Source organism: Hypomesus transpacificus, chromosome 4 (assembly GCF_021917145.1).
Source record: "Hypomesus transpacificus isolate Combined female chromosome 4, fHypTra1, whole genome shotgun sequence".
Lineage (NCBI taxonomy): Eukaryota > Metazoa > Chordata > Actinopteri > Osmeriformes > Osmeridae > Hypomesus > Hypomesus transpacificus.
In genome coordinates this window covers 7,495,362-7,521,783 of record NC_061063.1, presented here as the reverse complement: position 1 = coordinate 7,521,783, position 26,422 = coordinate 7,495,362, and the positions used below count along the sequence as shown (strand labels likewise).

The window sequence follows — 26,422 nt, the reverse complement described above, 5'->3', positions numbered from 1 at the left end:
GTAGAGATGATAAAATACTTGACTATTAAGATTCATAAGGCAACAGTTATAAATATATCATTTATAGTCTATATATACGGTACATATAACTCAGACTTGAACGTAGTTGTATCTGCATTTGTGTTTCAGTTCAGCTGCACAGAGCTAGATGTTAGTTTATTGGGTCCCTTCTGCTTACAAAGCATATCTCCTGTACCTTTAAGCTTCCTACATAAAAGAGAAAACATATTGAGTAATCTTCTATTTGCCATTTCCTGGTTGAGCTCTCTCTCTCTAGATCTCTCTCTCCTTCTCACTGTCTATCTAATTCTTCCACACCCAATAAATCAGTCTAAATGTATTAAACATGTCAAGTCTCATGGGATGGTAGACCTACAGAGCATGTTTTGGTGTAGTGTTGGGTGTACTGAGAATGGAGAGAGATGGTGGTGTGAAAAGGTGTTAAATCAAAATGTAGTTATTTTCAGTTGCTGTGTTCTTATAGTAGGCTTGTATTGTAGGCCATATATTTATAGAATATAGGAACATAGTATATAGCTATATCCTATAGCTATAAGAACATTGTATAGCCTACATATAGGCCTATAGCCTATCCGACTTGACTTGTTGGGGTTTGCCATGTTTTGACCTTGGCTAAAACGTAAGGTCCAATGTGTGTGTTGTTGTGCAATAAATAATCCATTCATTTGTATTTAACATTTCGAAATAGGAGATTTAGGCCGCCTGACTTTTTATTGAGGAATTGCTGACCGGATCTGTCTAGTATCACAATACCATTAGGTCAGGGCAGCCAACCTGTGGCCAAAGAAGACCAGGAACCAGAACACACTCTAAAACATAACTAATTCCCTAACCATGGTTATCCTTGTACTGAAATCGTTCATCAGGAATCTGGTTTGCTTTTTTAGAGTAGGCACCCTCCTTTTATTTTATTTCCTCTCACGTAAGAAGACTGTTAACGTACACGGTGAAATGTGGCCTGTGTGCTGACCATGAGTTAACCCAACAAATAACGGTTCTTGCTGGGCTGATGCTACCTAGTAGGCCACGGTGACATTTTCTGCACATGCAAAATCCTGTTAAAGGTAAATAACGAGGCGGAGGGACACAAACATTATAGAAGAACATGGCCGTCACCTCCGTCATGTCCTCTCCTTCAGATCCTTCCCATTTACAGTAACTTATCCTATGATTGGCTTGGTATGTGCAGTATTGGCTTCGTATTGGCCCATGACAGGTCAATCATGAACTGGTGGCAATGACGTAGCTAGGCTGTGCTACACTGGTTAGGCTACACTGTATCGTTTGGCAGAATAGAATAGTTATATCTTTACTAAACGGAATGGAATAAGGGATTTATGTAAATAGTAACGACGCTTGTGATTGTTGAACATCTTAAAATATAGAGTTAAATAACGCAATTCTTCTGTTTCTTTACACTGTAATCATTCAGGGTAAGTGTACTTGTACATTTCCTTCCTGCGTTTTTTCTCTCGCAGTACAAGTGATTGCTTTATTGTTTAAATCAAGCAAATTCAACTACCCATGCATTATTATATCGATTAATTATCTATCAAATATAATTTACGTTTTTTGTAGATATCAATCCTTGCTTGCTCTCTCGTTCGCACCGTCTTGTGGCTCTCTGGTTTATCCTATTTTGTTGGAAGAGTTGAGGCTTATAAACAGGTAATGGCTGTCGGTCGACTTAGAGATTGTGAAATGGTAATAGAACACTTTGTTTCACTAAAAAATGATTGTTACAATCTAAAATTAATGGTCCATGAGTGTAGTCAAAACAAAAAAAAACAATTTTGAAGATTGAGCGCTGCTTACGTTTTTGGAGTGATGGGCAACTACCAAAATAAGAGCTGTCAAAATGATGCTAACCGCGAGCTGACACGGAGTATTCGTCGCTGGGTGTCGGTCCCTGAATGGCTTCTTCTCGTGGTCTGTAAAATATAGGCTCTTTACCTTAAAATCATGTTATAGGCTTGGTGTTCAGTCAAAATTGCGAAATTTCTTTCCTATATATTTATCCATCTTCAGCCTAGCTGTCAGTCAGTGTCGAAATTAGACAGGTAGGGACTAATGGAAAATTTATCTAAAAAGTTTATACCTAAATTATTGAAAAGGACTGACGTCTAGTGTGATGGGGCTCTATATCCTGCACATATTGGCTTATTTGATTTTATTACTTTGAGAGATAAGGTTTGAAGGTCTTTACAAAGTCTAGGCCTTCATGTTAACTTATCAGTGCAAGACATGGCAAATAGGCTACATACATACATACTAGTACAGTTTTCAGAGATTCTATAAAACCGAAATGCTCCCATCACACGTTTTCCGACTAAATACCTTTGCATAGGTTTGGGCTTGTTGGGCTTGTTGCATTTGTCATATTTGTTACAGTCAGTAACGGTCCTGTACAGCCCTGGGAAATTGATTTTAGGATTGTCAGTAAAAGCTGTCGCAATTAAAGGAAACCTTCAAATGAACTACAATGGCAATGCTTTCTAATACAGGTATGGAGGACTCTGCATCATATTTCTGCAGAAATACCTTTAACTCCCCGTCATTATTTTGTTGGATTGTCTCAGGATTGGCAATCAATAATGGAATGTGATTGACTTGAGTCTATAGGCCAGATCTCAAAACTGTGATCACTGTTTGCTACTCCTTCTGTTCTAACTCATTAGATAGTTCCTTGCAAAAAGGGATTAGACTTTTAGAAAAAAAAACAGAAGAGTAATGCAACTCCATCACTCAGCAGGCTGGACTTCCTTTCCACTTCTTGTGCTTGCTCATCAAATCAGGACTTGTCATATTCATTGACCAATAATCACCACCATAATCCGCTAAAGGTCACTGCCATTACAAATAGTCCAAAACAGAGAGACCCGGGGCCATTATTGCACTCACCCTCCCCCACATTTGAGGTATTTGATGAATACTGAATTATAAACACAGTTAGCAAATGATTTGTGGGAATTTAAGGAAAGCTTCATTTTACCTATAGGTGATGGATTTTATCTATAGCTGTCTTTTCACAACATCGATGCAATCATAAAATCCTAAACTTTTCATGAATGTCTCTGGAACTGAGATTGAGTTTAAAGCATGCCCCTACAAATATTTGCATCACTGTGTGTCATAGTGAGGTGGTTTTGGTAGACTCAGCATGAGTCGAGCTATGTCCACATTATCTAGCCTGCCGTCTGATCAGTCCTCCAGCAAGATCCTAATTGAGCCATCAGCGCCTGTAGAGGAAGAAGGAGGATGGACTCAATTATAGTAATGAGGGCTAGCAATGCAGAGGGCAGCAGAGAATGCTGGACACAAGCATTACCGAAAATACTTGTTCCAGCCAATCTACACTTGATCCAAATGCCTAAAGTCTAACCTGTACACAAAATGAGGTTCCTACAAAAATGATATCTTAATGCATATTGCCACATTTCTATTTGGATATAATTTTGCCGGTTTATAATGAGACATAAGTAACCCATCAAGGATTTCAACATGGAAGTATTGGACTACGTGAATAACTTGGCTGTTTCACAGCTCGATTTGTATTTGTCTGCAGCAATGCAATGGTAGACATTATAGTGTATAGTGTATCCACTACATGGTAATGGATGATCGCATGGTCATGTCTAGCTGCTAAATTTCTGATTATTTATTCAAAAGACATTTCCCAATCTCATTTTTAGAAGAGTGGGAATGAAGAGTTTTTTTTAATTGATCACTTGTAGTAGACACGGAAAAAAAAAATATCAAATCAACTTTAATGTCCACCCAAGTCCTTCGCTTCCCTTAATAGAGTGCCATTGGCTTTAAAGACAGATTAAGTGCTAATCTGAGCATATGTAATGTTTGATAATGGACATTATCACAGGGAATGACCCTCTGGGTGCTTCTGATGCTCAGAGATGTCACAGATTGTTAACTGACAGTGCTTTACAGAGTTGAAGAAATGTTTACCCTACTTGAGTGGATATTTTCAGTTTTTCATGACTAGGTGGTATGTTGCAGTTTTAAGTAAAGGTGTCTAATGCACCATTAGTATTTCTGTGTTTTTGAATGCACCCATGTCTTAATAACAGAAAGTAATGTATCCCTATGGTTCTTGATCAATTATTTATTGTATGATACTTCTTCATACCATTCCATTCTGTCAGTTGTAATCAGCTGTAAGGATGTGCCTTTCACTCTGTAATCCAACTTGATAAATATTCCAGTCACTCAGTCTGTCTATGTTTCCCATTGATGTCCTGTAACAAGTAACATTGTGTGAACGTGTGTTGGAGTGTTTCCCAATGTGCTCTGCTCAATTTGGGGGGGGGGGGGGATTCCTGTGTGGACTTGCCCTCACTATCCAGCACCCGTTGATGCCAAAAGAAGGCATTTTGTGGATGACAAGGGCTGTACCAACAGCTACAGAAATGAGTTTGCATATTTTCCATCTGGCCTCACAATGATCCCACAGAAAAGCGGGGACTTGAAAGAGGAAACGCTACAACATTTACATAATAGCCACAAAGCTGTGTTCATGGGAATATATGAGTGTAGTGTTATTGGATGGCTTGTGGCATAGCTGGAGAGTTTTACAGCTGTATTGCCAACAGTATTTCCTTGCTTTGCAGTTGTACTCTACATGGGATGATGAAATAGGACTGGTTAAATAATTAAAGTAAAGCCAGATGAAGAACTTCAAATTGCCCAATAGATTTTTGAACAAGTATCTAAGATAGTACAGTTCCTAGCGTATGAGTGTTTGGGGACAACTGAGATGGGCAGGGTGTTAAACACAAGGTATGGTACCAACTGTTCTAGCATGTGGGTAAGCTTTGTAAAGGGGGAGGTAGTAGGACACATGTAAGGGTCACAGGTGGGCTCTGATTAGAGGTTAGCTACAGTATCTGGGCAGATTAAGCCAGAATCATGTAGAGTCATTGGCTGTTCCACTGAAGGTGTTCACTACAGCTGAGCACAGCAATACTACATGGCCTACATACAACTTCTTGAACGTACTTAAATACTTGGTTGAATGTCAACTGTTGGGTCTGGTTCTGCGAAGAGGACAGTAAAACATGTTGAGATGAGGACCTAAACCATACCCTTTAGCTGAGCAACGGTCTTGTGACAGGAAAAGCCCTGTGTTTGGAGTGGATGGGTCGTGTAAGGTAACTCTGCCTTGGGGCTCTCTCTGTGAGTCTGCAGTGAAATATTCTAAACGGAAATGAAGCGGCGCTGGAGCGAGTGAACATATTGTGTGTGTGGAAGGTGAAAAGGAATGAGATTTGTTCCAGATCCTGTGGCTTTGGCAGGAAGTGGCGGAGGTTGGAGGGGAAATGGTGTGTTAGATAATGAGAATGGCGGGCTGCCATGGAAACCAACAATATTACGAGTGTCTTCTGCAACATTGGAGAAAAATTGGCCTCCTAAAATGTCGAAGATTATTTAACACTAAAATTACCTTTATGCCATTCTGTCATCCTGTGTCTCCAGTCCACTCAACTGTTGCATGGCACATTTTTCCATGGGGACAAAGTCACTCAAGTAAAATAATCCACCACTGCTTTATCTACTGCATGTCACTCGCTCACCTCCTTCACCACTGAAATCAAGTTAGGGGAGGTGCTAATATGCTAGTGCTCACTCTGGGGGAAAAAACACATTTGTCTGAGAGAGCAGGGAGTGCAATCACAAACCCCTGAAGGAAGAAATGTGTGTCGTGAGAACAAAGATATTTTTAGTCGCTTATCACAGCGACCAAAGCTTGCTATGACGTTCTTGTGCATGGGAATTCCCTCCTAGATATCTTACTAGTTCTTTCAGTCTCTTACTAGTTCGCTAACTTTCAGTCTCTCGGTTGTCCACTGCCTAGCTCTATAGATGGAATGTGAAAAGCTACATTAGCAACAGTTAGCATGCCTTATGTTTTAGTGGAACATAGGCAACATACACCTATTCCCAGTTTGTCTATGTTGACATGAACATGTGTGTGTGTGACAGTGAGTGTATGTAAGCTACACTTTGTTCTGCTCAAACAGGTCAGAACACCTTACTATGCTGACATGCTAATGTACTGAATGCAGAACAGATTCTGACACAGTATTGTGTCACCATCCTCATGTCTGTAAAATGTCTACATTCCGTTTGTGAATCACACTGTAATAATCATAGGATTCTGCTCTGTTTTATTTTAGGAGTGAAAGATTCCTCACGGACAACAGTCATTTGGAAGCGGCCACCTTTGCCTCCCCTAACCACACGATGAATTAATACCAGTCCTGCCATCTGCATCCCTGCAACGCTGAAAGGGAGAAAGTAACCCCTCTGCCCTTTCACAGTAGACCCCGGGCAGAGGAGTACTTGACTTTGCAAGTGTTTTTTGACGCTGGTGTGCGTGTGTTCATGAGTGTGTTTGGGGCCCAGAAAAAGCGAGTAGGCTACACTCCACCTCTCTACTGCTGAGGAGAAGGCACTACCCTGTTGTATTGGACCCGCTGTCCACCGCCACCACCAGCCATTATGGGGAGGAAAAAGATTCAGATCCAGAGGATCACAGATGAGAGGAACAAACAGGTGAGGTGTCTGACACTGCGTCTCCGTAATGTGTGTGTGTGTTGGTGGGGGGCCGTTTGTGTGTCACAGCCTACTAAGGACCATCTGACACCACAGGACATGTTCCAATATTGCCACCTGTTATCTTCAGAGGGAGTTGAGTTCACCAAACGTGTTCCGAAAAGGTCACAGAGAAGGAAGATTAAACTGAAAGAACTCTGAAAAGAAAAGGAGTGTTGGTTTGCATTCAGCTTGTCTGATCACAAAATGGGACTGTGTGTGTTTTCCACTAGAGACTGTCAAAACACAAAGTCAAAACACAAAGTCAAAACACAAAGTCAAGCGCTCATCATATTGTGCATGAATGATTTCTATTCGCAGGTGTGAATTACATGTGTTCCATTTTTAAAGAGTGACCAGGCCAAGCAAGCACACAGAGTTCAAACCAACATGGAGTCAGTTTGATCACCCTCAGCTCTCAGGACAGCTGCTCCAGATAAATCAATCCTCCCATAGCAGCTGCAAGGCAATGGATGCTGCCATAGCTATCCAGGACAGACAGTTACTGATCTGCGTGTGGGTGTGTGTGTGCACTGACATGCTTGTGTATGGAGAAACGATTCATAGGTTTTCACTGTGGGTGACCTGGGTGTTTAGTTGTTTTGTGTCATTACCCACGGGTGGGGTGGGGGTGGGGCTGCCATGCCTTGTTTTTGGCGGGCGGATATTAAGAGTCCTTATCAGTTTTAACAGTATGCTAATGATCTCATTTTCGTCTTCTGGGGTCTAACCATCTAGGTATTGAAAAGAAGGCAGAGAAGAATGAAGCATTGTTGTTAAAGGGTTAGGTTAAATAAAGGACACAAAAAAACATTTTAGGTAAAACTGTTCAAATGTTCTGGTCTCATAAAAAAACGATTCACACACAGCTTAGCCAACGGATATGTGGTTCCAATGACAGTGTCGCCCCGACATTCATCTTCAAACCCTCCATTACTTATGATCTCATCTACCCCCTCTCACCATGGCGTAGGTGACGTTTACGAAGAGAAAGTTTGGTCTCATGAAGAAGGCCTATGAGCTGAGTGTGCTGTGTGACTGTGAGATCGCCCTCATCATCTTCAACCACTCCAACAAGCTGTTCCAGTATGCCAGCACCGACATGGACAAAGTCTTGCTCAAATACACAGAGTACAACGAGCCCCATGAGAGCAGAACCAATGCAGACATCATTGAGGTAAAGGACTGTCTTTTATTTCTGTATTTTTATTATTATTGACCCATTGGATTATTATTTTTGCGGTTCATGTGCTTGTAAATAAACCCCAGCAATATGTCGGATACTTGTGCCAAAAAAGCTGCCTCCCCGAAACAAACAGCCAGTTGTCCTTGAGGAAGTAAATGAGATGCCTTCTTCAGCCATTCAGTTCTGTTTGTTCTTCTATTGCCTAGTGTAGCATAGTGAGGTAATAGACTTGACAGTTCCAGTAAGAGATTTCTTGAAGTTTTCATTCACTTCTCCATACCAATTTTCTAATGAATATCCTTCCATGTATTTAGACATTGCGAAAGAAAGGCTTCAATGGTTGTGACAGCCCTGAGCCTGATGGAGAGGACTCCACTGACCAAAGCCCCTTGAATGATGACAAATACCGCAAAAACACAGAAGATCTGGACATCCTGTTCAAACGCTATGGTGTAAGTGTCCCCTCCCTGCTACCAAGTAGCGAGAAGCCTCGAAATTGACATAACTTTCACTTGTTTATCTCTTAATGTGTATTAATAGAACGATAGCATAACTGTTTGAGAAGAATAAATCCAAATGCAGACTTTTGTGACAGTAGTGAATTGTTTCCTACTAAGTCATAATAATTGAGCTCTGCAATCTTAAAGCCTGTGTGTTTATTGGGAAATAAGGGAGCTGGAAGATGTGGTAACATCTAAACTTTCTCTCTCATTCCTCCCTACTCTAGCAGACATCTGCCCAGCCCCCTACATTTTCCATGCCAGTCACAGTTCAGGCCACCAATCAGAACACCGTGCAGTTCAGTAACCCCGGTAATGCCCTGGTAACCACCTCTTACGTCACATCCTCATCTCTCTCCGATCCCCACCTCTTGTCACCACAGCAACCAACTCTGCAGAGAAACACGGTGTCTCCTGGGTTGCCACAGCGACCGGCAAGTGCAGGTGAGTGAGAGAATGGATTGCATTCCACTGTACATGTGGAGGAAATTAGGTCATCCGTCCTATCCCCACAAAGCCATAAGTAGCAAATCATTAAACTATTGACTAGTGGCCGGGGTAGTAATGGTCCTTGTTTGTGTTTTTTATCCTTTTGAACAGGAGCACTTCTCGGAGGCGACAACTCAAATGGAGGATGTCCAAGTCCAGTCCGTGAGTACTAACTGTCACACTGTACACTGAATACTACTCACTAAACACTCAACCACCCTACAATTAAGGTATAGTAAGAGCAAATATTGGTTCCATCTTGAGTTTAGATCTCTTCGTTCACTCCCCGACTTCTCAAGTACCATTCCACCATAACTGACTGACCCAGATCTGTCACATGTCACAATGTCAGTGGGCATGCCTGGTATCCCCTGATCATATATTGGAGAGACCACAGCAATGTTGGAGAGAGGGAGACCCAGAAGGGTCAGGTATCACTATCCCTCCCACCCACCCCTACCCTTCTGGAGGTCTTGACCTAGAAACATTTTGTTATACAATTTATCTGTATCGGAAATGACCTCCTAGATAGATATTCTAAATATCTATTTCTTTATTTCCATATTAAACCAGGCTTCCTCAATCACTGGTAAATCACCTGTGTGTGTGTTTCTTATCAATTCTGTTTAATTTGCCTCATATTTTTGTATTTATTTCTTTGTTAATACCTCCAGCTAATGGATACATTAGTGCCAGGGCATCTCCAGGCCTCCTATCTGTTTCCAACGGCAACAGCCTGGGGAAAGTAGGTCCAGCCAAGTCTCCGCCCCCGCCGCCTAGCCCCCAGATGGTCAACAGCCGCAAGCCAGACCTCCGGGTCATCACCTCGCAGAGTGGAAAGAGTCTAATGCAGATGCAGATGGTGAGCTAAAGCAGGCCACACTAAGCCATATAAAACCAAATACTTTCGAATAACTTTAATGGATGTGAATTGTGTGCAATGAATGAGATGTGAGGATTCGCTCTTTGGTCCTTTTTTTTTGGCTAAACTGATAATACCAATGTGTGTGTGTGTGAATGTACATGGCCAGTGTTTACGCACACCATCCTTAAATTGAAAGCAGACAGACGCAGAGTTTATTGGGTCGATGAACAGACCAGAGTTGTAATTGTTTGCGCTCACGCCCCTTGCAGACAGAGGATGAGCTGGAGTTGGTGAATGAGGTGACCCATCCCACACGTCACTCGCATGTGTTGGTGACCATGGAAACATATTAACATGGTCACAGTATCATTCAAGCCTGACTATAGATGGTCCCTTTGTTTTGATATTGATCCTGTGTGGTCCAGTGTGGCATGTCGTGGTCTAGTCATCAGTCCACGGTAGTCACCCTAATGCATGCGGGGCCAGAATCATGGTTGAACCATTCCAACATGATTGAATGCAGTTGTAATCTGACACACGATTAGAAGTGCAGTATATGTGTAGCTTATGAATGTATTGAACTGAAACACTCTCTCACCCTGTGAGCTCTGAACCACCCCTAGCCAGACCTAGTGCCTTTGACATGGTATAGATTCCTAAGTAAAGATCAATCTATAGTAATCGTGATTAATCCCAACTCTTGTCCACTAAGGATATGGGATCAAAGGGTTGTTCACGGAAAGATCCTTACATACAGTAATGCTTGGAAGAGAGTTCAGCAACGAGCTGCACTGAAATCATGGTGTCGTTTTTGACCGGGCCACCTACTGTACCTCCCCTTACAATGTTGCTGTCTCACTGTATTGTGACCAGCACTTTGCAGTGCATTCCTGCTGATCACAATACATTATTTACATCTCCGACCACCAATGTAGCTTGCAATTAGATAACAGCGTATGTGAAAGTTTCACTCATGTTCAATTTTTCCACGTTCATGCCTCCTTGATGCATGTCACAAGTTGTCTCATGACAGTACATTCACCTTGGAACGAGCCATCAAAAGTCTTAATCATACACACGGAAGCATGCCAAAGCAACATTCATTCAAAGGAGACACATGTTAATCAACTGTCGCTATCATACTTTGATTCTCTGTAACCATCGACCGTTTGTCTTTTTTCCCGCCAGAATGCTCAGAGGCTGGCTGGTGCCCAAGTTGCACAAGCGCTCACCACGCCGGTGGTCTCCGTGGCAACACCCAGTCTGCTGGCACAGGGGCTGCCCTTCTCTGCCATGCCGACAGCTTACAACACAGGTAACCAGGAGCATATGCTTATGCAAATATACAAATGGAACTCTTCTGGTGTTGTAGTTTCAGGGAAGCCTAAATATGGAACATGAAACAAAAGGACATTTGTGAGGAAGCTCAAATTGACAGATTAGAAATGTTTGTTTGTATCTGTTAGTATGCACTTGTTTGAATAGTGCATTCTTTATTTATTCCCCTTTTTCCTCAGACTACCAATTGACAAGCGCTGATATCACCGCTCTCCATGCTCTTGCGTCACCTAGCGGCTTGCTACCAGGCAATGTGTCCACATGGCAACAACAACAGCATCAGCAGTCTGTATCGCAGCAACAACAGCAACTCAGTCTGGCTTCACTTAGCAACTTAGTGTAAGTTTTCGACATGCGTTGCCATGACATTCAGTATCAGACAGTTTGTTTATAGAACACCAGGATCGCAGTTCCCCGAAGGTTCTTCAGAAGGAGATCATCTGTTGGATCTTGGCTAAAATGAACCAGAGTTTTTACCAAGGATTAACCGTTACAAAACTTTCTTCAAACTATAGATAACTGTTTAACCCAACTGGTCAACACAATGCAGCTGATTCCTTCAGTCCACTAGTGTTCCATGGCATGAATCTATTGTTGAATTTCAAGTCTTTGATCTTTTCCCTGCATGCTCTTTCCTCGTTTGCCTAAACATGCACTGTCAGAGTGCAGGGGAAAAGACCCCAAACATCCATTAAAGACTCTTGAGATTCAACCTAAATACAGGCAATTCACATCCTGAAGGAGAGGTGAATTGGTGTCACATAGCAACATCCCAGTCTCTTCAAACCCTTAAACACCATTATCTCCAGATTTCAGTTGTTCAAGGTCTGTTGGTGGCTTTCCTCAGACAAGCCACCAATGTGCACTGTCGCTCATGACTTGTGCACACAGAGAGTCTGCTGGAGGGGAGGGGGGGGGACTTAAGAGGTCGGAAAGCTCAGCTCCTGAAGAGTGTAAAACCAAGTGGCTGACCCTAGCGCAGTGCTATTTGGATGGGGGAGGACACTGTGAAAGCCTTGTAAGTGTGTTCTCTCCTCTTGTCCACAGCATGTGGGGTATGGACAAACAGAGCGGCGAGCTGTCTAGCCAGATCTCCAGTCTAGCAGCCAATTTGAGGTGAATGTGTGTCACGTCCTGCCGTTCTCATTGGTGTGGTGCACCTTCAAGTGGCACGGTTTTTCACTTTACCCGGTTCTACCTCTCATTTATGACTAGCTATCTGTCATATGGAATCCCTGTGTAGAACGTAGTTTTTGGGAACCTTGATAGATTGATATGCACACACGCAAGACACATACATAAATATTATTTGTGTCCTTTACATATACCGTGAGGGGAGAATCAATTTATTTGTTATCCATCTCTAACAAGTTGCTATCATTCTTGTGATTAGTTTTTCTGCCCATCTACTGTATGTTTGTGTACATACACATTAGATGGATTCAAGGACTGGTATATGTGTTCATATACCTTTCTGTCACATTGCTCTCATTTCATAAGCCTTATTTTCTCAAGTGGTCCAACATTTTCTTTCTCCCTACAGCGTGTCCTCGCCGTCCAACCTGCTCTTGGGTAGAGATGAGTGGTTGGGACGGTACTGTATTACTTCCTGTATCATTGTGTGTCTGCGCTTTTTGGTTGCCGAGGCATGTCTATGCTGTCTGCATAAAAAAAAATGTTTAAAAAAATGTGACTCGCCTACGCCATAGCAGAGTCACTATCTCATACAGACCATTTCATGCTTGAATTGCTGTTGGGCAGCTATGTGGTGAAATGTGGGAGCTGAGAAAGGGATCAGTAACCTTTGGGGGGCAAGCCATACCGAAGGCGCATTGCTTTAGCATCGTCACCATCTAACCCCTAAAAAACCCACCCTAACCCTAAATATATTTGGATGAAATGCTATTGTACCTTACGATACAAGATGTCTATGAAATAAGAGGTGCAATCTTAAACCCACTAGTCACATGGAATTTGAGGGTATGCTGATTTATGTGGATGATATTATTATTTGGGTGATATGCAAAGTGAAAAACTAGTGGATGGAGTTCGGTATGGCTAGCCAATCAAGGCTTCTAATGCTTGTCGTGTATTGGGTTGTTTGATTGTTGATATGTGTTGCTACGCCATGTGGGTGTCTCAGGTTTTGTGATTTGAAAACCCATTCCAGCGTGTCATGGAATCTTTCTATTCAAGTTTTCTCTTAACTTCTTTCTCCTTCCTCCCTTCTTTGTTTTCACACCATGACTGGCCTCCTCTTTCTCTGTCTCACAGGCCCGTGACCCATATACCTCAGAGCACCATGCTAACTGTCAACACCAACTCCAATGTGAGCATCAAGTCTGAGCCTGTGTCACCTGGCAGAGATCGTAACACCCAGTGTTCTGTTCCCTCCTCCACCTCTTCTTCGTCCGGAGGCGGGGTCTTGACGGCGACTGCCCCACCCCAGTACCCAGGCTCCCTGCTGTGCCTGGAGCCCCCTACTGGCCGCTCTCCCGCAGACAGCATCAGCAGCAACGCCAGCTCTTACGAGGGGAGTGACCGTGATGACCCGGCGGCAGGTGGCGGCATCTCCACACATGCCACGGGTAACGCAGGCCCATCGGGTGGAGCCCTCCCCCCTGAGTTTAGCCCCTCAGCTGAGCTCCACAGGGCGCAGAGCGAGGCAGAGCAGGAGGGAGCAAATGTCAAACGCATAAGACTTGACACGTGGGTCACATAAAAGCAGCAATGCCAAACCGTCCTCATCCCTGAAAGCACCATTAACACTGACACCACACGTATAAATACATATAGACACGGACACTTCTCACACCCTCCCACTTATCCCACCTCATTGACACTGCCATTTGTTCACTTCCACACAAGGTCTAGCCCCTCTCGGCCTCCATCTAAACCTATAAATCCACCTACCCGGTCAGTCCCACAGGACTCAGAAGCTGAGCCAGATATGTGTGGGTTTTTTTTCGAACAAGGTATCTCATTGAATATGAAGAGGACACAATCGGAATGCCGTCTTTTAAATGGTTGTTTAATTTGATGGTGTGGACAGGTGTATTAAGAGTGCATATTATCTCCCAAGGTTGATTGCTCATCGATGTTAAGACCAGATGAAAGTCTTCGCTTGTAGACCGCACAGTCAACAACTTTATGTATTAAATTTGAGCTGCATCTGCTGATTGACAGTATAATCTGTGATGATCTGTGTTAATCTGTGCTCGGAGTGGACTGGGTTGTAGACTGAGCTTCTCACAGGACTAACTGCCACGTTCACTCAACAGTTCTGCTCTAAAAAAATTTTTTCAATCAGCACTGTCTGTGAAAAGGCAGCTTTTGGGGTGACAGCAAGCATGACTCGGCTCAGTTGAAAAGAGACCCAGGCGGGCTGCGAGGATTTTGCGGTTAGGGCAGACAAACTGCGTGCACCAACATCAACATTCAAGCCCAGCCAAAGACTCAGGTAGCACTCCGTCGTCAACTAGCACTCTCATCAAGGCCTAGAACAAGTAGAGACTCATTGCCAGAGTGCCGACATCAACCTCCTCTTGTACTAAAATGCCAAATGCCTCATCACATGCAAAAGGAGCATTGTAGAAACAGAATATGCTCAAAAACGTGACAAATTGACTTATGCCAGGCTTTGAATTGGCTTTCGGTGACGATGCCTGAAGTCATGTTTTTTTTTATTTTTTTTTAAGGAATTTGCCCCCAATGATAATTGAAATCAGAAAACGCATAATGGTTTTTACTCTTAGACAGTTGTTTATGACATAGGTTTCTCTGGTTAGGGAAGTGTTTGGTCTTTTAAGTGATGCATTATAGATTTGAAGGTTGAGACTGTTGATGATTGTTCATAAGTAACAATTCAATTTTTTTTATGAAACACCTATCGTACAAAAGCTTTGATGTTCTCTTAGCTCTGTTTAACACTTGGATATGTTTCAGAAGAGCCTCTACAGCAGAATACAAGAACACACAGTATTCTAGACATTCTATATTTTCTACCGCCTCAGTCGGCAGCAAAGCAATTGGTGAGGACGATAAGTGTACATATGAATATATTTGCATAAACTTTGGTAGGTATCCCTAAAACAAGCAATGTGTTCATTCTCAGTGGATCTGTTTGCATATGAGTGTAATTTGATATGTTCAAGCTACAATGCAGGAGCCCTGCAGCACTAGGTGGTAAGTCACCTTGTTTAGTAACCTATTTAATGCTAGTGTTGATGGTGTGCACTTTTTTTGTCTCTCATTCATTCTTAAGAGGCCTGCTGTGATGTCATAATGTTATTTTGCCACATACACTGAACCCAATCCCACAATAAGATGAAAATGATGGACACAACTTGAATTATTCACGTAGATAGTTGGATTAATTAACTACATTTTATTGTAGGTCTGAATTTCATAATTCTGTAAAGTCAGATCAGTAAGGATACACTTGAAACTACAGTACTGCATACATTATAGAATTATGTTTAAGAAAAACATTTCATCTGTAAAATTAGTTACCAGCTATTTAAGTTTTAATCTTACAAAATGTTCAAATGTGAATACCAAATTCTGAGTGTCATTTTGAACAGACACCTGGAAATAACTGATTTAATATCAGTGCCTGACATGGGAATTCCAGGGTTCACTGTGTGTGGCCATCACCAGTAGTTGAACTAGTGGCTGCATTCACTATGAATGTGCAGATCACAGTGTGATGTACAGTGCGAGGCTGGCATGATTGCTCTGTATTACACCAAGAATCACTTTTTTTCGACACAAGTTTTGCTCTGACAGCTTTGTGGCACAAAACAGGTCATTTATAGGCAATTTAAAGTGACACCACCTAGATTGGCCTTCACATTGTTAATGTACAAATAGCTTTCTCTTTCCAATCTAGCAATGTAGTCTCAAGACAATCTATATGAGCAATGAAATATCCACAACCCTGTTTTTTGTGTACAATGTTTGTTTTTTTATCTCACTATTTTTCAAGTGTTTATTTGTGCTGGTAAAAGAAAAAAAATTGTCTTATTACTAGTAATAATAATATTATTATTATGATGAAGCTCTTATTTTTCAGCTATTTTGTGTAGAATAGCCAACCTTTTTTATTTAATCTACCTTATTGTATACAGACTGGTTTCCTTCTATGATACAACTAAAATTGCACGATCAGTCATTGTGGTATTAGCAAAAGCAATGAAGGAAAATACCCAGTTGATGGTGCAATTTAAATTAAGACAGAATATATTTATAAAATGATGGAAACTGAAATTTTTAATTTGAAAATAAACAAGCATGGGATAAGAAACTTAAAAAGAATCATGTTAATAAACAGTAGAAATAAACAACATGCATCACAAATGAGTAAAATATCTCAGAAGAAATGTAGCATAAATACACAAGATAAAGTATAGCTAATATATTGTGTTCCGCTATCTTCTTTGGGTTTTTGTTGTAAGAAATACTTACTTTGTTGTTTTTGAGAATGATATACATTTTGTGTATATTTTCATATACAAAGTATGCACTGATATGTTAAAATTCTATACCGCTTTTACAAAAAAGTGTTTGTTGTACCAAAGTATCCAAGTCCCTTGAAACCTTATCCTTTTTTGGCGTATGTTTTACCGTATTTTATATATTAAATAGACAAATTGAGTGAAATATTCTATTGTCATCATTTAAAATTGATAAAAAAGCAAAACCCTCTGATTGCTTTATTGAATTTATGGCTTCATCAATCTGTTTTATATAGCAGCATACAAAATAAAACAAATTCAGTCGTAAGAAATTGTAATTCAATTGTGTGTAGCCACAAGCATGACAATGGTTATAGAGATACAAAAATCACATGAAATACATAAATGTGAAATTTCTGTATTGTCGTATTCCCTATGTACACTACATTGTACATTTATCATAAGAAAGTTTGATCTGAAAAGTTGTGATCTACATTATTCATTCACGTTTATCAGTTCATTTCAGCATTAATTTCCTTCACCACTCTTAAAAACAATGGCACTGTATTTTATCAATTACTTTACAAATAGCATGTTGAATTATTGTTACAATACCGAAGTACATGAATAATCCAGAAAGGCCTTCAGTCAATCTGGAACCAAGTAAACATTATCATAGTTGTTTGGCGTGTTTTGGCAACATCTCCCCTTAACCCCAGTATTTCTAATGCTGTATAGACTCATTTACACTTCACCCACATTTTTCCTCTTGAGGACATTCCTTTTAACGCCACTCCTCACCCAAACCATCTCTGCCTGGGAGGTGGGGCAGTGGTGGGCGGGGCCACATCAAAGATGGCCCCTTCTCTGAGTGATGAGCAGACAAAGTAGAGGTTGGCTCCCAGCATGACCAGCACAGGGAAGAAGGAAAGACCAAATCCCAAACCTCTCACACTGCTGCCCAAAGACACACAGACCCAGTAAATCAACCTACAGAACAAGGGATAGAACAAAGTGAGAATGGCAAAATATCATACTTGCACAAAATAAAAGTTGTCACACACAACCTCCGTATAAGGACATGGACAAAAGATGAAAACACACACCTGCCAAAAGTGAAGACAATAGTCAACAGAGGGACTATCTTTAGAAAGTCCTGGCTGATGTATGTGGCCATGACAGCCAACAGCAAAAAGTAGAAGAGGAAGAGGGCCAGTGAGTCGCTGACGAAGTGCCAGTGCACCAACACTTCCCTGCTCTCCACCCTCCCGTCATACAGGGGGGTCAGCGCACCATAGCGCAACCGAGCCACCCCTTGCACCATAACACCTGAGAGAGAGAGAGCGAGAGATTGAGCACGAGCAAGGAGGGAGGGAAAATATACATTAATGAGCTAGCTTGGGTAACCTGATACCAGTTCAGTATACACTGATAATAATACAAATCCTACTGTAATGTGTAACAAACCAAAAACATAGCTTTAATAAAAACAACCTTACCCAGCATAATGGGAACAATAGCGAAAAAGGAGCAGCGCAGTGTGTACACAAGCCTGAGTGGGGCACTGTCGAGCAATGGGGCATCGAAAGGCAAGAAAGCATAGCCTCCCCACACCAGCAGAGGGAAGAGCAGTGCAGCCACAGCAACACCCACACTGAGCTTCAGCTTGTCACTGTCACATATGTCTAAACAGAAGAATAAATATAAACATTAGAAATGACCAGTTAAGTGTTATCACTTCACTTGCTGCTAGCCAGAATTACATCATGTGACTTTAAAATGTTTTGTCTGCTAAAAATCTGCTAGTACAGTTACATTTGCTTATATTGAGCATGACATAACTTAAAGCATTGTGGGTGCCTACACTGTTAAGTATCCAAAGTTGATTGTTCATCCATCTTTGCCTACAGAACATAGATGACATCATTCAGGAGAGAAAAACCATAATGACTTACATGTGAAGTCGTCGTCCTCCTCTGTCAACTCAGAATAGTATTGCACTGGTGAGATTGTGGTCGTATGTGGCTCCATCAGGGGACGCTTCTCCGGAAGTTCTTCCTCATTCTCTTGTGGAAGCTCCTGCTTCCATGAAGGGCACACTATATTGACTTGCGGAGAAAAAAACGGTGCTTCCTTTTCTGAGGTCCAGTCCTCTGGGTAATCACGGTTCATGTCTTGATTATCGGGAACTGATCCATGACTGCCGTCACTGTGTTCTCCCATCTTCTCGACACCGTCTTTCATCCATCTCTCTCCCTCTGGCATGCTTTCTCTCCACTTGAATCTGGCCTTATTTTCTGACTGGCACTTTTCTTCCTTTTCTTCAGCGGTGCTCTGGAGCTCTGAACCATCCTGACTATTTCTAGGGATTTGAGGTTCTGCATTGGCTTCATAGTTCGAAGGTCTTTCATTGCTACCTCTCTCTGGGTTTCCAATTTGTTGCTCAGACATTAAATGGAGAGAACGGTGTCAACAAGTATACCGTGTGTTTATATTTGTTTCAGGCTATTTACATGCAGCCTAAGGTGTAACTTCAGGGAAAACCTTAAGGAATGCTATATTAGTTATCCTCTCATGTCTCAGTATGCTGTCCTCAATGATTTAGATCTGCATAATCTCTGCACCAGTGTATCTCCACAGGCTTGATCTGATTTCCCTGCAGGAAAGAAATATGTTTGTTTTTTTATGTGTGTGCTTGAACTAGTATTGGTCTAATGCTAATAGCAAATTGTTATAATGATGTCTTCATAACATGCTAAAATTAGGCGATATTAATTTCCTAATACGAACAGGCTCTTTCGGGAACAAAATGTCGAAAAGCACATGAATGTCGATAACCATGGTTTGATTCGGATATAATACGCTAAACTGTACGTTTCATGTGGGCAGTTACTCATAATCTGTGAACCAACAAAACAGGTAAAAAATCTAGCCTATGTAGCCTACAATATTTAGGACATAATAAAACAATCTAGTCGGTGAACTTACCGTGGTTTTTCGCCGCAGAAAAAGTAAACAGAGAAGTTCAAAGTAAGCAGTAAGAATATGACTTTTGATCTGACGACGTAAATAAGGAACTCGGAAGAAAAAGTAACCTTAGTTGTTGAACAGGTGTGGCCACCGACAGGTAAATCATTGTTGGGAAGACTTGATTGTTCATGACTCCACCCCTAGTGACGTAGCCTATTATTTTGTGTTTACTTATTATATTCGTGAATTAATATCCTACACTCAAAATTCATTGTAGGGTGAATGCTACAATGTTAATGCCAGCAAGTTTATTTTATTAACTCCTTTAATCCTATAAACCAGAATGCAACTGCGACACGTACTGCGTTGTGTATTCTGCACTGTAGAGATTACATGTGGCTATTTCAGTGAACAAATCGTTCCCCTTTTGAAACAACAGCTACAGCCACACTGGCCATAATGTGTGCTTTTGCGAACGTTTAACACCGGCGTAACAAATAGGCCTACATTTAGAAGAATTTTCGACAAGTAAATCGCTACAAATTGAAATATTTTATTTACAATTCCATGTGGTCTAACGCTTAACTTATTTTGGTCCGAAAAGGCTCTGTACGCCCACTGTAACCCATGTGCGGTGCACAGCCGTCTCTATGTAGTTTGGTTACACTGTGTTCTACATTGTCGAGGACATTTCGTATAGCCAATAGTTGTTTTGAAAGCTCCTTATCCTATCCAATAGTTGACGCCTAACAGTTTGCGAGGGTTGGATCCAGATAGTTAACTGTTCAGCAGCACGTTAGATTGATCTGGCAATGCTGTCATGTTTTCGTTTGGGGCATCCTCATACATTTGTTCTAATAACTTTTAAATGAATCAGACGAATACTCTGTTAGACAGTCAGCTAGTTATATCACAAATCGTAATTGCAAGCCTAGTTTAACAACTCGTTCCAGCAAGTATGGGTAGCTTTTGTAGAGAAGTGATCACTTTTCAACTAGGGCACTACTCCAACTTTGTAGGAACACATTGGTGGAATTTACAAGCAAGTATCGTTATACTCTAGCTTTTGTTACGGTAACGACTGTCTGTAGAACTAGCATGAACCAAAAATGCAAGGAACAACCGCAGACACAAAGCTTGATAGCTGGTCAGCTAGCTAGCTATTCGTGACATAGGCTATACAGTTATAGTTTGTTAACTTAGCATGTGTTGTGTACAGTAGCTACCAAAAGTAACGGCATGACGATATTAGCAAATATGTTTGAAAACGTGTAAATAACGCAAAATGATACATTTTACATATGAAGGAGCAATCTTTCTGATCCAGGCTACCCTCCTTTGTAATGAATTAGGATGCCGCTTTGTCATACGACCCAGACTCGCCCCCTAGCGAACTACAGTGTAATGAAATGTTCAGAGAGGGACAGACCCTGGGAGGGTATGTCACTTACACGCCACGCCTCATCTCCATGGACCTAAAAGGTAACTTGTAACCTCCCTTAAACTTTAGTGGATGGACGATTCTTACAGCACACGTTGTTTCAGGAAACCGAATCTGCTCATTAATGTTTCTAGGTTAAAATGTGGGTCATAGCTGCTGCAGGTACTGGAAACTACCCTTGTCTGCATGTTTGTGATTTTCAGGAAGTCTTCAGACACTACGACAGGAAGGATGCCTTTATGAAACCGGGAGAGAACCTACTGCCTTGACATGGTATAGTGTGTGTGTTGGGTGTGTACTTATGGATGCGTGTGTGTCGTGCATCATTATATGTTTTCGTATCTCCCTGCTGCAGGAAAGGGAATGTGATGATGCACAAAGAAAGCCCCTCATCAAAAAACTCATTCCTCAAAGACCTGGAAAAGATAGATGTGAGTGTAATGTTTAGTTATATGATATTTTGTGATGAAATTATACATCTGTTTTCATGATTAGTAGCTAGGTAGGTGAGGCCATCACCATTTTGCATACATTCCTATAAGTTTTGAAGTGTTTCTAACTAGAGTTTGGGAGCCATAAGGGCTGAATTTGCAGCTACTGTGTTTCTGACCTGAATTTTGCCCCCAGGCTGCTATTGAAGATCTATGATTTCTTGTTCTTTGTGTCCAGAAGGGGGAGATATTGGCTGAAGCTGACTTTGACACATCTTTGTTGCAGCAACGTTCAGGTAAACACCGGACAGCCACCTTTCAATATAGGTTTTACTGTTTCATATTGATAAATATCTTACATTAGCGTAAACAATCAATGATAGAATTGAGTTCACACTCACGTGACCACAGACACATTGTATTATTTATCACTAACTTATATGCAGGGGCAGTTGCCATGGATACAGTGAACAGCCGTCTGGAGAAAGTTCAGAAGGGTTATAGACTGGAGGGCAGCGTGCGGGTGTGGTCAGACTTCCTGAGGATCCACCTGCATCCTCGCACCATCTTGGTTATCAACCAGTACAACCATGATGGGTGAGAGCAACACCTTCACGGTTTGAAGTGGGACACAGTCTGATGTGAAAAATATGTTTGAGTCATTTTGAAGAGATGAACACACACAGACAAACATGGAAAATGTACATGGCAATTACTTGAACCTATGTGTCCAGGGAAGCACATCGGCTAGAGGCATTTGGCCAAGGGGAGGCTCTACTGCAAGGCTCAGTGTTGGATGATCTGGAGGATAAACTCCACTTCTTTGTGGAAGAATGTGACTACCTACAGGTAACTGTTCACCCTTTGAATCACAAATCACCAAAAATGGGCCCTGCACTGATCCAAGGTATGCTGTTTTTGTTGCTAGAGGGTATAGATCTCAAAGTGTACAGTATAACTCAAGTTCATTTTGAACAATGACATTCTTAACACATTGCAAGCAACAGCTACCAAGCAGGCTTATCTTTTTTGGGTGTGAGGACATTGTGGACATTTCATAACTTATTTTATTTAGCTGTTATTATGACATTGGCAATAACTCTTTCCTCTTCGACATCTTGATGCCTGTCCCTCTCAGGGGTTTCAAGTGCTGTGCGACCTTTCAGATGGCTTCTCAGGGCTGGGTTCAAAGGTCACTGAGATGCTGCAAGACTCCTACAGTGGGAGGGGCATTCTTACCTGGGGACTTGCACCAGTAAATTACAGAGACTCAGTGAGTGAAACTGACAAATGTGATTTGACAGAACAGATCATTAGATCTATTCCTTCATTATAAGTATTGTCTCATTATATGCCAGTTTCTTCCAATTGTGTAAATTTGCTATAATTATTTGTCCTTAATCCAATACACAGACTCCAATGAAGGAAGTCTACCACCTTATGAACAACGCCATAGGAACCATCAACATGGCCAATCACAGTTCCTTTTTCTGCCCTTTGACGTTGAGGGGCGGGTTAGGAAGACGACCCACCTCCCCGACCACCTTCCCCCTTCTCAGTTACGACGTAGGTCAACCCCCTCTTTAAAGGTGTTCCCCTTTGTCACCCTGTTAAATCAGTTGAAAACAGATGCTGGATATGACATGAATTGTTCCAATAACCTGATGCACCTTTTCCTTTCTGTTGTCTCTCTTTGTCACAGCCCACATTGTGGTACCACTCCAGTGCAGTCCTGGCTCTAGCTCTGGACTCCATGACTGTGCCTTACAGACTGAGGCACAACACCACCATGGGGCAGATGGCTGATGCGCTGGCCGTGTCTGGGAGGAAGGTGAGAGATGAGCCCTCCTTCAAAAAACATATGCAGTGTGAAAACCTTAAGAAGGTTATGTGGGGGTCAGATGGCTGAGCGGTTAGGGAGTCGGGCTATTAATCAGAAGGTTGTTGTTTAGCAGATGCTCTTATCCAGAGCGACTTACAGTAAGTACGGGGACATTCCCCCCGAGGCAAGTAGGGTGAATTGCCTTGCCCAAGGACACACCGTCATTTGTCACAGCCAGAATCGAACCGGCAACCTTCTGATTACAAGCCCGATTCCCTAACCGCTCAGCCACCTGACCCCCTGTGTTATCTTCGGGTCACATGACCCGAAGGTTCACAATGAACCATCGTTGTGTTGCGACAACTTTACCCAATACAAAAACAAATAAAAAGCATTTTCTTTTAACCTTTGCGATGTGGGGGGTCTGAGACAGCCTGACGGTTAAAAGAAAATGCTTCACTTTGTTTTTGTATCCGGTAAAGTTGCCGCAATACGACGGTGGGTCACAATGACCCGAAGATAACACAAGGGTTAAGAAGGTTATGCCATGCACACAATTATTTGTTAAGACTCAAATAAGAGTGCAATGAAATGCTTTATTTTTTTTAAATGTACGTACTGTGTGACATGACATGGTGTGCTATTTAAGGTGGTTGCAGCTCATGGTGCCATTCCCTTTCCCATGGCGCAAGGCAGCTGTCTACCCAGTGCCCTGATGGAGTGTTCTGATGGGCTGCCTTGGAAACCCCTATCAGCTTGCCCGGAATTAGGCGACGGACGGTGTTTTGGCCAATCAGTGACGCTCAGGGGCTTAGAGGGGCAGAGCTTAGTCAGGTGAGGGTCTCTTGGGGCATTGCTGCATTTTACCTTGCCTTTACAACACTGTAATCTATAAAAGTAGTGTTTGTTGATAATGCCAAAAGGGATACATTTAGATATACATACAATTAGACTGTAACAAACACTGAAAGGTCTCAGGGCACTCAGGGAGTTATTAATCACTGATCGATGGTTGTTTTTCTGATTTTATGTTTGCTCACCAGTTCGCTGACCCCAAGCACCCAGCTGCCCACTCCGTTGCATAGCCTCTGCAATGGAGAAGACGTCCTTGGATCCTATATAAGCTCCTACTACCCCACAACTCCTCTGTGAGTCACCCTAAACCCAAATGTACATGCACTTTTTTCCCTACAGATACGTACCGCATATTGTCCCCTTAAACATTTATTTCCTTTTTATCTCTATTCAGAGCAGTCCAGCTTGTGTCCAGCCCCAGTAAACTTACATCACCATTCCCACAGATATTTAGCCAATCTCTGGCTAAAAACGGATTAATACAAAGCCAAGTACATCCCCCTGGCGGTGAGTACATTCACCTTTGTTTGACTAACACCCATTACCTACTCGGGGTCCAGTTTGTCTCATCCTTTAACTAAACCGTTGAACACGTAAAATTTGGAACAATGTTACGCTATAAGTGTAGAATATAGGGGTGGGAATCTTTAGGTACCTCACGATTCGATGCGATTCTTGGTCACTATTAGATAAAAAATCGCAATTCACGATTTTTTATCAAATTTGTATTCAATATATGCCTAAATGAAATGTATTAACAACAAAAATTATGTAAAAAATATAAATTAAATCTATTACTTAACTGATATCAGTTAAATTAATTATCAATTGGTTTGAGTGAGATTTGAACCAAGGGTACCAGGTTCACACTTTTTTTTTTGTGAATCGCTAGAAGACATACATTTTTCCCCCCACCCCTTGTAGAATACAATCAAATAGTTATAGAATATATCAGCTGTTTTCTTCTTTAGTGCCCCTTAACGTCAAAATAAAAAAATTGTAATCCCAATGACATTAGACATGAATCAAGGTTGTTAATATTACCATGAACATCTAGATTGCCCAATGTGTTTGTGCATTGGAATGTTCTTTTTTTTGTGCTTCAATCAAGACAAGTCAATTTTAAGACTGAATACAAAATCCGAGTAACTACTCTTTCCAACATCCTTTTAATCCAAACATGCACTAATAAAAAATAAAAAGACAAATTATGGTTTTAGTCTAATCTCTTACATGAAACTGGTACAGCCCATATCACTAGGATTCTCGGGTCACATTGACCCTAAAGCAATCAACTTTTTTTTTTTTTTTTATTGTGCTCAGTTACACTGAAAATCAGGTTGTTCTGACCCCCCCAGGACTGTAGGAGGGTTCAATTCATTAGCATTACTGACATACTCTCTTACAGGGTCTTGGCCTGGGGTGTCGTCCCTCCCTGTCCTGACCTCCCTCCAGTCCACCCCAGCTTTGGGTCCCTGGCTATCCGAGCTGCAGCGCTCCGCTAGCTCCATAGATCCTCGTAGAGTCGCCCACAACTTCCTTTCCCAAGGGACCGAGCTTGGGGACTTCAATGAGTCCCTGGAACAACTACGCATCCTGGCCCGCTGTTATCGTGATGAGAGTGCAACACGCTCCTCGTCTGAGGAAGATGACTAGCCTTGTTTTGTTGCTTACTGCATTACTGAGAACTGAATGTCATTTACTGGTGTCAATGTTCAATGTTGTTGGCTATTTGTACTGTCACAAGTATAAATACATTATTATACTATATATAAATATGTAGTAGCTAAACATCCATTTAGCCTGAAGATGAAGGTACCTTATGAGGCAGGTAAACCTGGTTTCAAAAAGACAGTTTGACAGGTATGTTGTCTGGGGGGCCTTCCTATAAAATTTATATTAGAATGAGAGAAATGGACAATGATTGTCTTAGAAGTGCAATGAACTCCAAAAAAACAACAGATGAGACTGGAAGAGTATCGATGAAGGAAGGGCAGATGCTGTAGATGTCAATAAACTGAGAAGGCTGGTCTTTGCATGCAAGAAACTAGATAAGCATCTGTAAATAAATGGCCTTAATAAAAAAATCCCTTGCTGATGTTCAGCTCCCACTTGAGGTTCTTATAAATGATGATGCCCAGGAAATGGAAGGACTCCTGGGTGTTGACTTGGGAGTCACACAGGATGATGGGGGATGAGTGGGGCTGGGCTCTTTCTGAAATCCACAATCAACTCAACTGTCTTAAGAGTGTTGAGCTCCAAGTTGTTCTGGCTACACCAGGTCACCAGATGGTCACAAAGGCAAGAAAACCATGATCCTTTGTACTGAAAGGGTGACAAATCTAAATTAAATTTGGTACAATGCAAGTCAAAACTTTGTTAGGTCGATCAACCTTGTTTTATTTGTGTTACAATGCTGGGTCAAAATATTGAATATGC

The 26,422-nt window shown here is 41.7% G+C and overlaps 3 protein-coding genes across 11 annotated transcripts; 2 read left to right on the top strand and 1 right to left on the bottom strand.

Moving 5' to 3' along the window:
* Window positions 1-1,252: 1,252 nt before the first annotated feature.
* On the top strand, window positions 1,253-15,194 carry LOC124466889 (myocyte-specific enhancer factor 2D homolog). Of its 8 annotated transcripts, XM_047018827.1 has the most exons (14): window positions 1,253-1,454; window positions 6,213-6,268; window positions 6,533-6,591; window positions 7,604-7,807; window positions 8,131-8,268; window positions 8,544-8,760; window positions 8,917-8,967; window positions 9,480-9,667; window positions 9,940-9,969; window positions 10,859-10,985; window positions 11,188-11,347; window positions 12,056-12,124; window positions 12,552-12,602; window positions 13,283-15,194. In XM_047018827.1, exons 3-14 carry the CDS (start codon window positions 6,538-6,540, stop codon window positions 13,728-13,730), a joined length of 1,737 nt encoding a protein of 578 aa, XP_046874783.1. In that variant the 5' UTR covers window positions 1,253-1,454; window positions 6,213-6,268; window positions 6,533-6,537; the 3' UTR covers window positions 13,731-15,194. The 8 variants fall into 8 exon arrangements, with proteins under 8 accessions (XP_046874783.1, XP_046874784.1, XP_046874782.1 ...); XM_047018828.1 differs by having other exon boundaries at window positions 6,213-6,591; window positions 8,547-8,760; XM_047018826.1 differs by having other exon boundaries at window positions 6,213-6,591.
* An 875-nt stretch (window positions 15,195-16,069) lies between these two features.
* On the bottom strand, window positions 16,070-19,615 carry tmem79a (transmembrane protein 79a). 2 transcript variants are annotated; one of them, XM_047018834.1, is made up of 5 exons: window positions 19,453-19,613; window positions 18,420-19,120; window positions 17,964-18,149; window positions 17,571-17,793; window positions 16,070-17,454 (listed from the first exon to the last, which is right to left on the bottom strand). In XM_047018834.1, exons 2-5 carry the CDS (start codon window positions 18,913-18,915, stop codon window positions 17,262-17,264), a joined length of 1,098 nt encoding a protein of 365 aa, XP_046874790.1. In that variant the 5' UTR covers window positions 18,916-19,120; window positions 19,453-19,613; the 3' UTR covers window positions 16,070-17,261. The 2 variants fall into 2 exon arrangements, with proteins under 2 accessions (XP_046874790.1, XP_046874791.1); XM_047018835.1 differs by lacking the exon at window positions 17,964-18,149 and having other exon boundaries at window positions 19,453-19,615.
* Window positions 19,616-20,228: 613 nt separating this feature from the next.
* Window positions 20,229-26,082, top strand: msto1 (misato mitochondrial distribution and morphology regulator 1). Its single transcript, XM_047019117.1, has 14 exons — window positions 20,229-20,476; window positions 20,787-20,916; window positions 21,079-21,148; window positions 21,231-21,306; window positions 21,545-21,602; window positions 21,753-21,903; window positions 22,041-22,155; window positions 22,445-22,579; window positions 22,720-22,872; window positions 23,009-23,137; window positions 23,778-23,962; window positions 24,172-24,276; window positions 24,378-24,490; window positions 25,392-26,082. Exons 1-14 carry the CDS (start codon window positions 20,393-20,395, stop codon window positions 25,637-25,639), a joined length of 1,752 nt encoding a protein of 583 aa, XP_046875073.1. The 5' UTR covers window positions 20,229-20,392; the 3' UTR covers window positions 25,640-26,082.
* Window positions 26,083-26,422: the final 340 nt, after the last annotated feature.

Bases quoted from the DNA above. Each gene is read 5' to 3' on its own strand.
- LOC124466889 (XM_047018827.1), top strand. From the start codon at position 6,538: ATGGGGAGGAAAAAGATTCAGATCCAGAGGATCACAGATGAGAGGAAC. The intron at 7,808-8,130 runs GTAAAGGACTGT...CCATGTATTTAG, and splicing joins CCAATGCAGACATCATTGAG to ACATTGCGAAAGAAAGGCTT. The intron at 11,348-12,055 runs GTAAGTTTTCGA...TCTTGTCCACAG, and splicing joins GCTTCACTTAGCAACTTAGT to CATGTGGGGTATGGACAAAC.
- msto1 (XM_047019117.1), top strand. From the start codon at position 20,393: ATGGGTAGCTTTTGTAGAGAAGTGATCACTTTTCAACTAGGGCACTAC. The intron at 22,156-22,444 runs GTAACTGTTCAC...TGTCCCTCTCAG, and splicing joins AAGAATGTGACTACCTACAG to GGGTTTCAAGTGCTGTGCGA. The intron at 24,277-24,377 runs GTGAGTCACCCT...ATCTCTATTCAG, and splicing joins TACTACCCCACAACTCCTCT to AGCAGTCCAGCTTGTGTCCA.
- tmem79a (XM_047018834.1), bottom strand. From the start codon at position 18,915: ATGTCTGAGCAACAAATTGGAAACCCAGAGAGAGGTAGCAATGAAAGA. The intron at 18,150-18,419 runs GTAAGTCATTAT...TCTTCTGTTTAG, and splicing joins GGAGGACGACGACTTCACAT to ACATATGTGACAGTGACAAG. The intron at 17,794-17,963 runs GTAAGGTTGTTT...TCTCTCTCTCAG, and splicing joins TATTGTTCCCATTATGCTGG to GTGTTATGGTGCAAGGGGTG.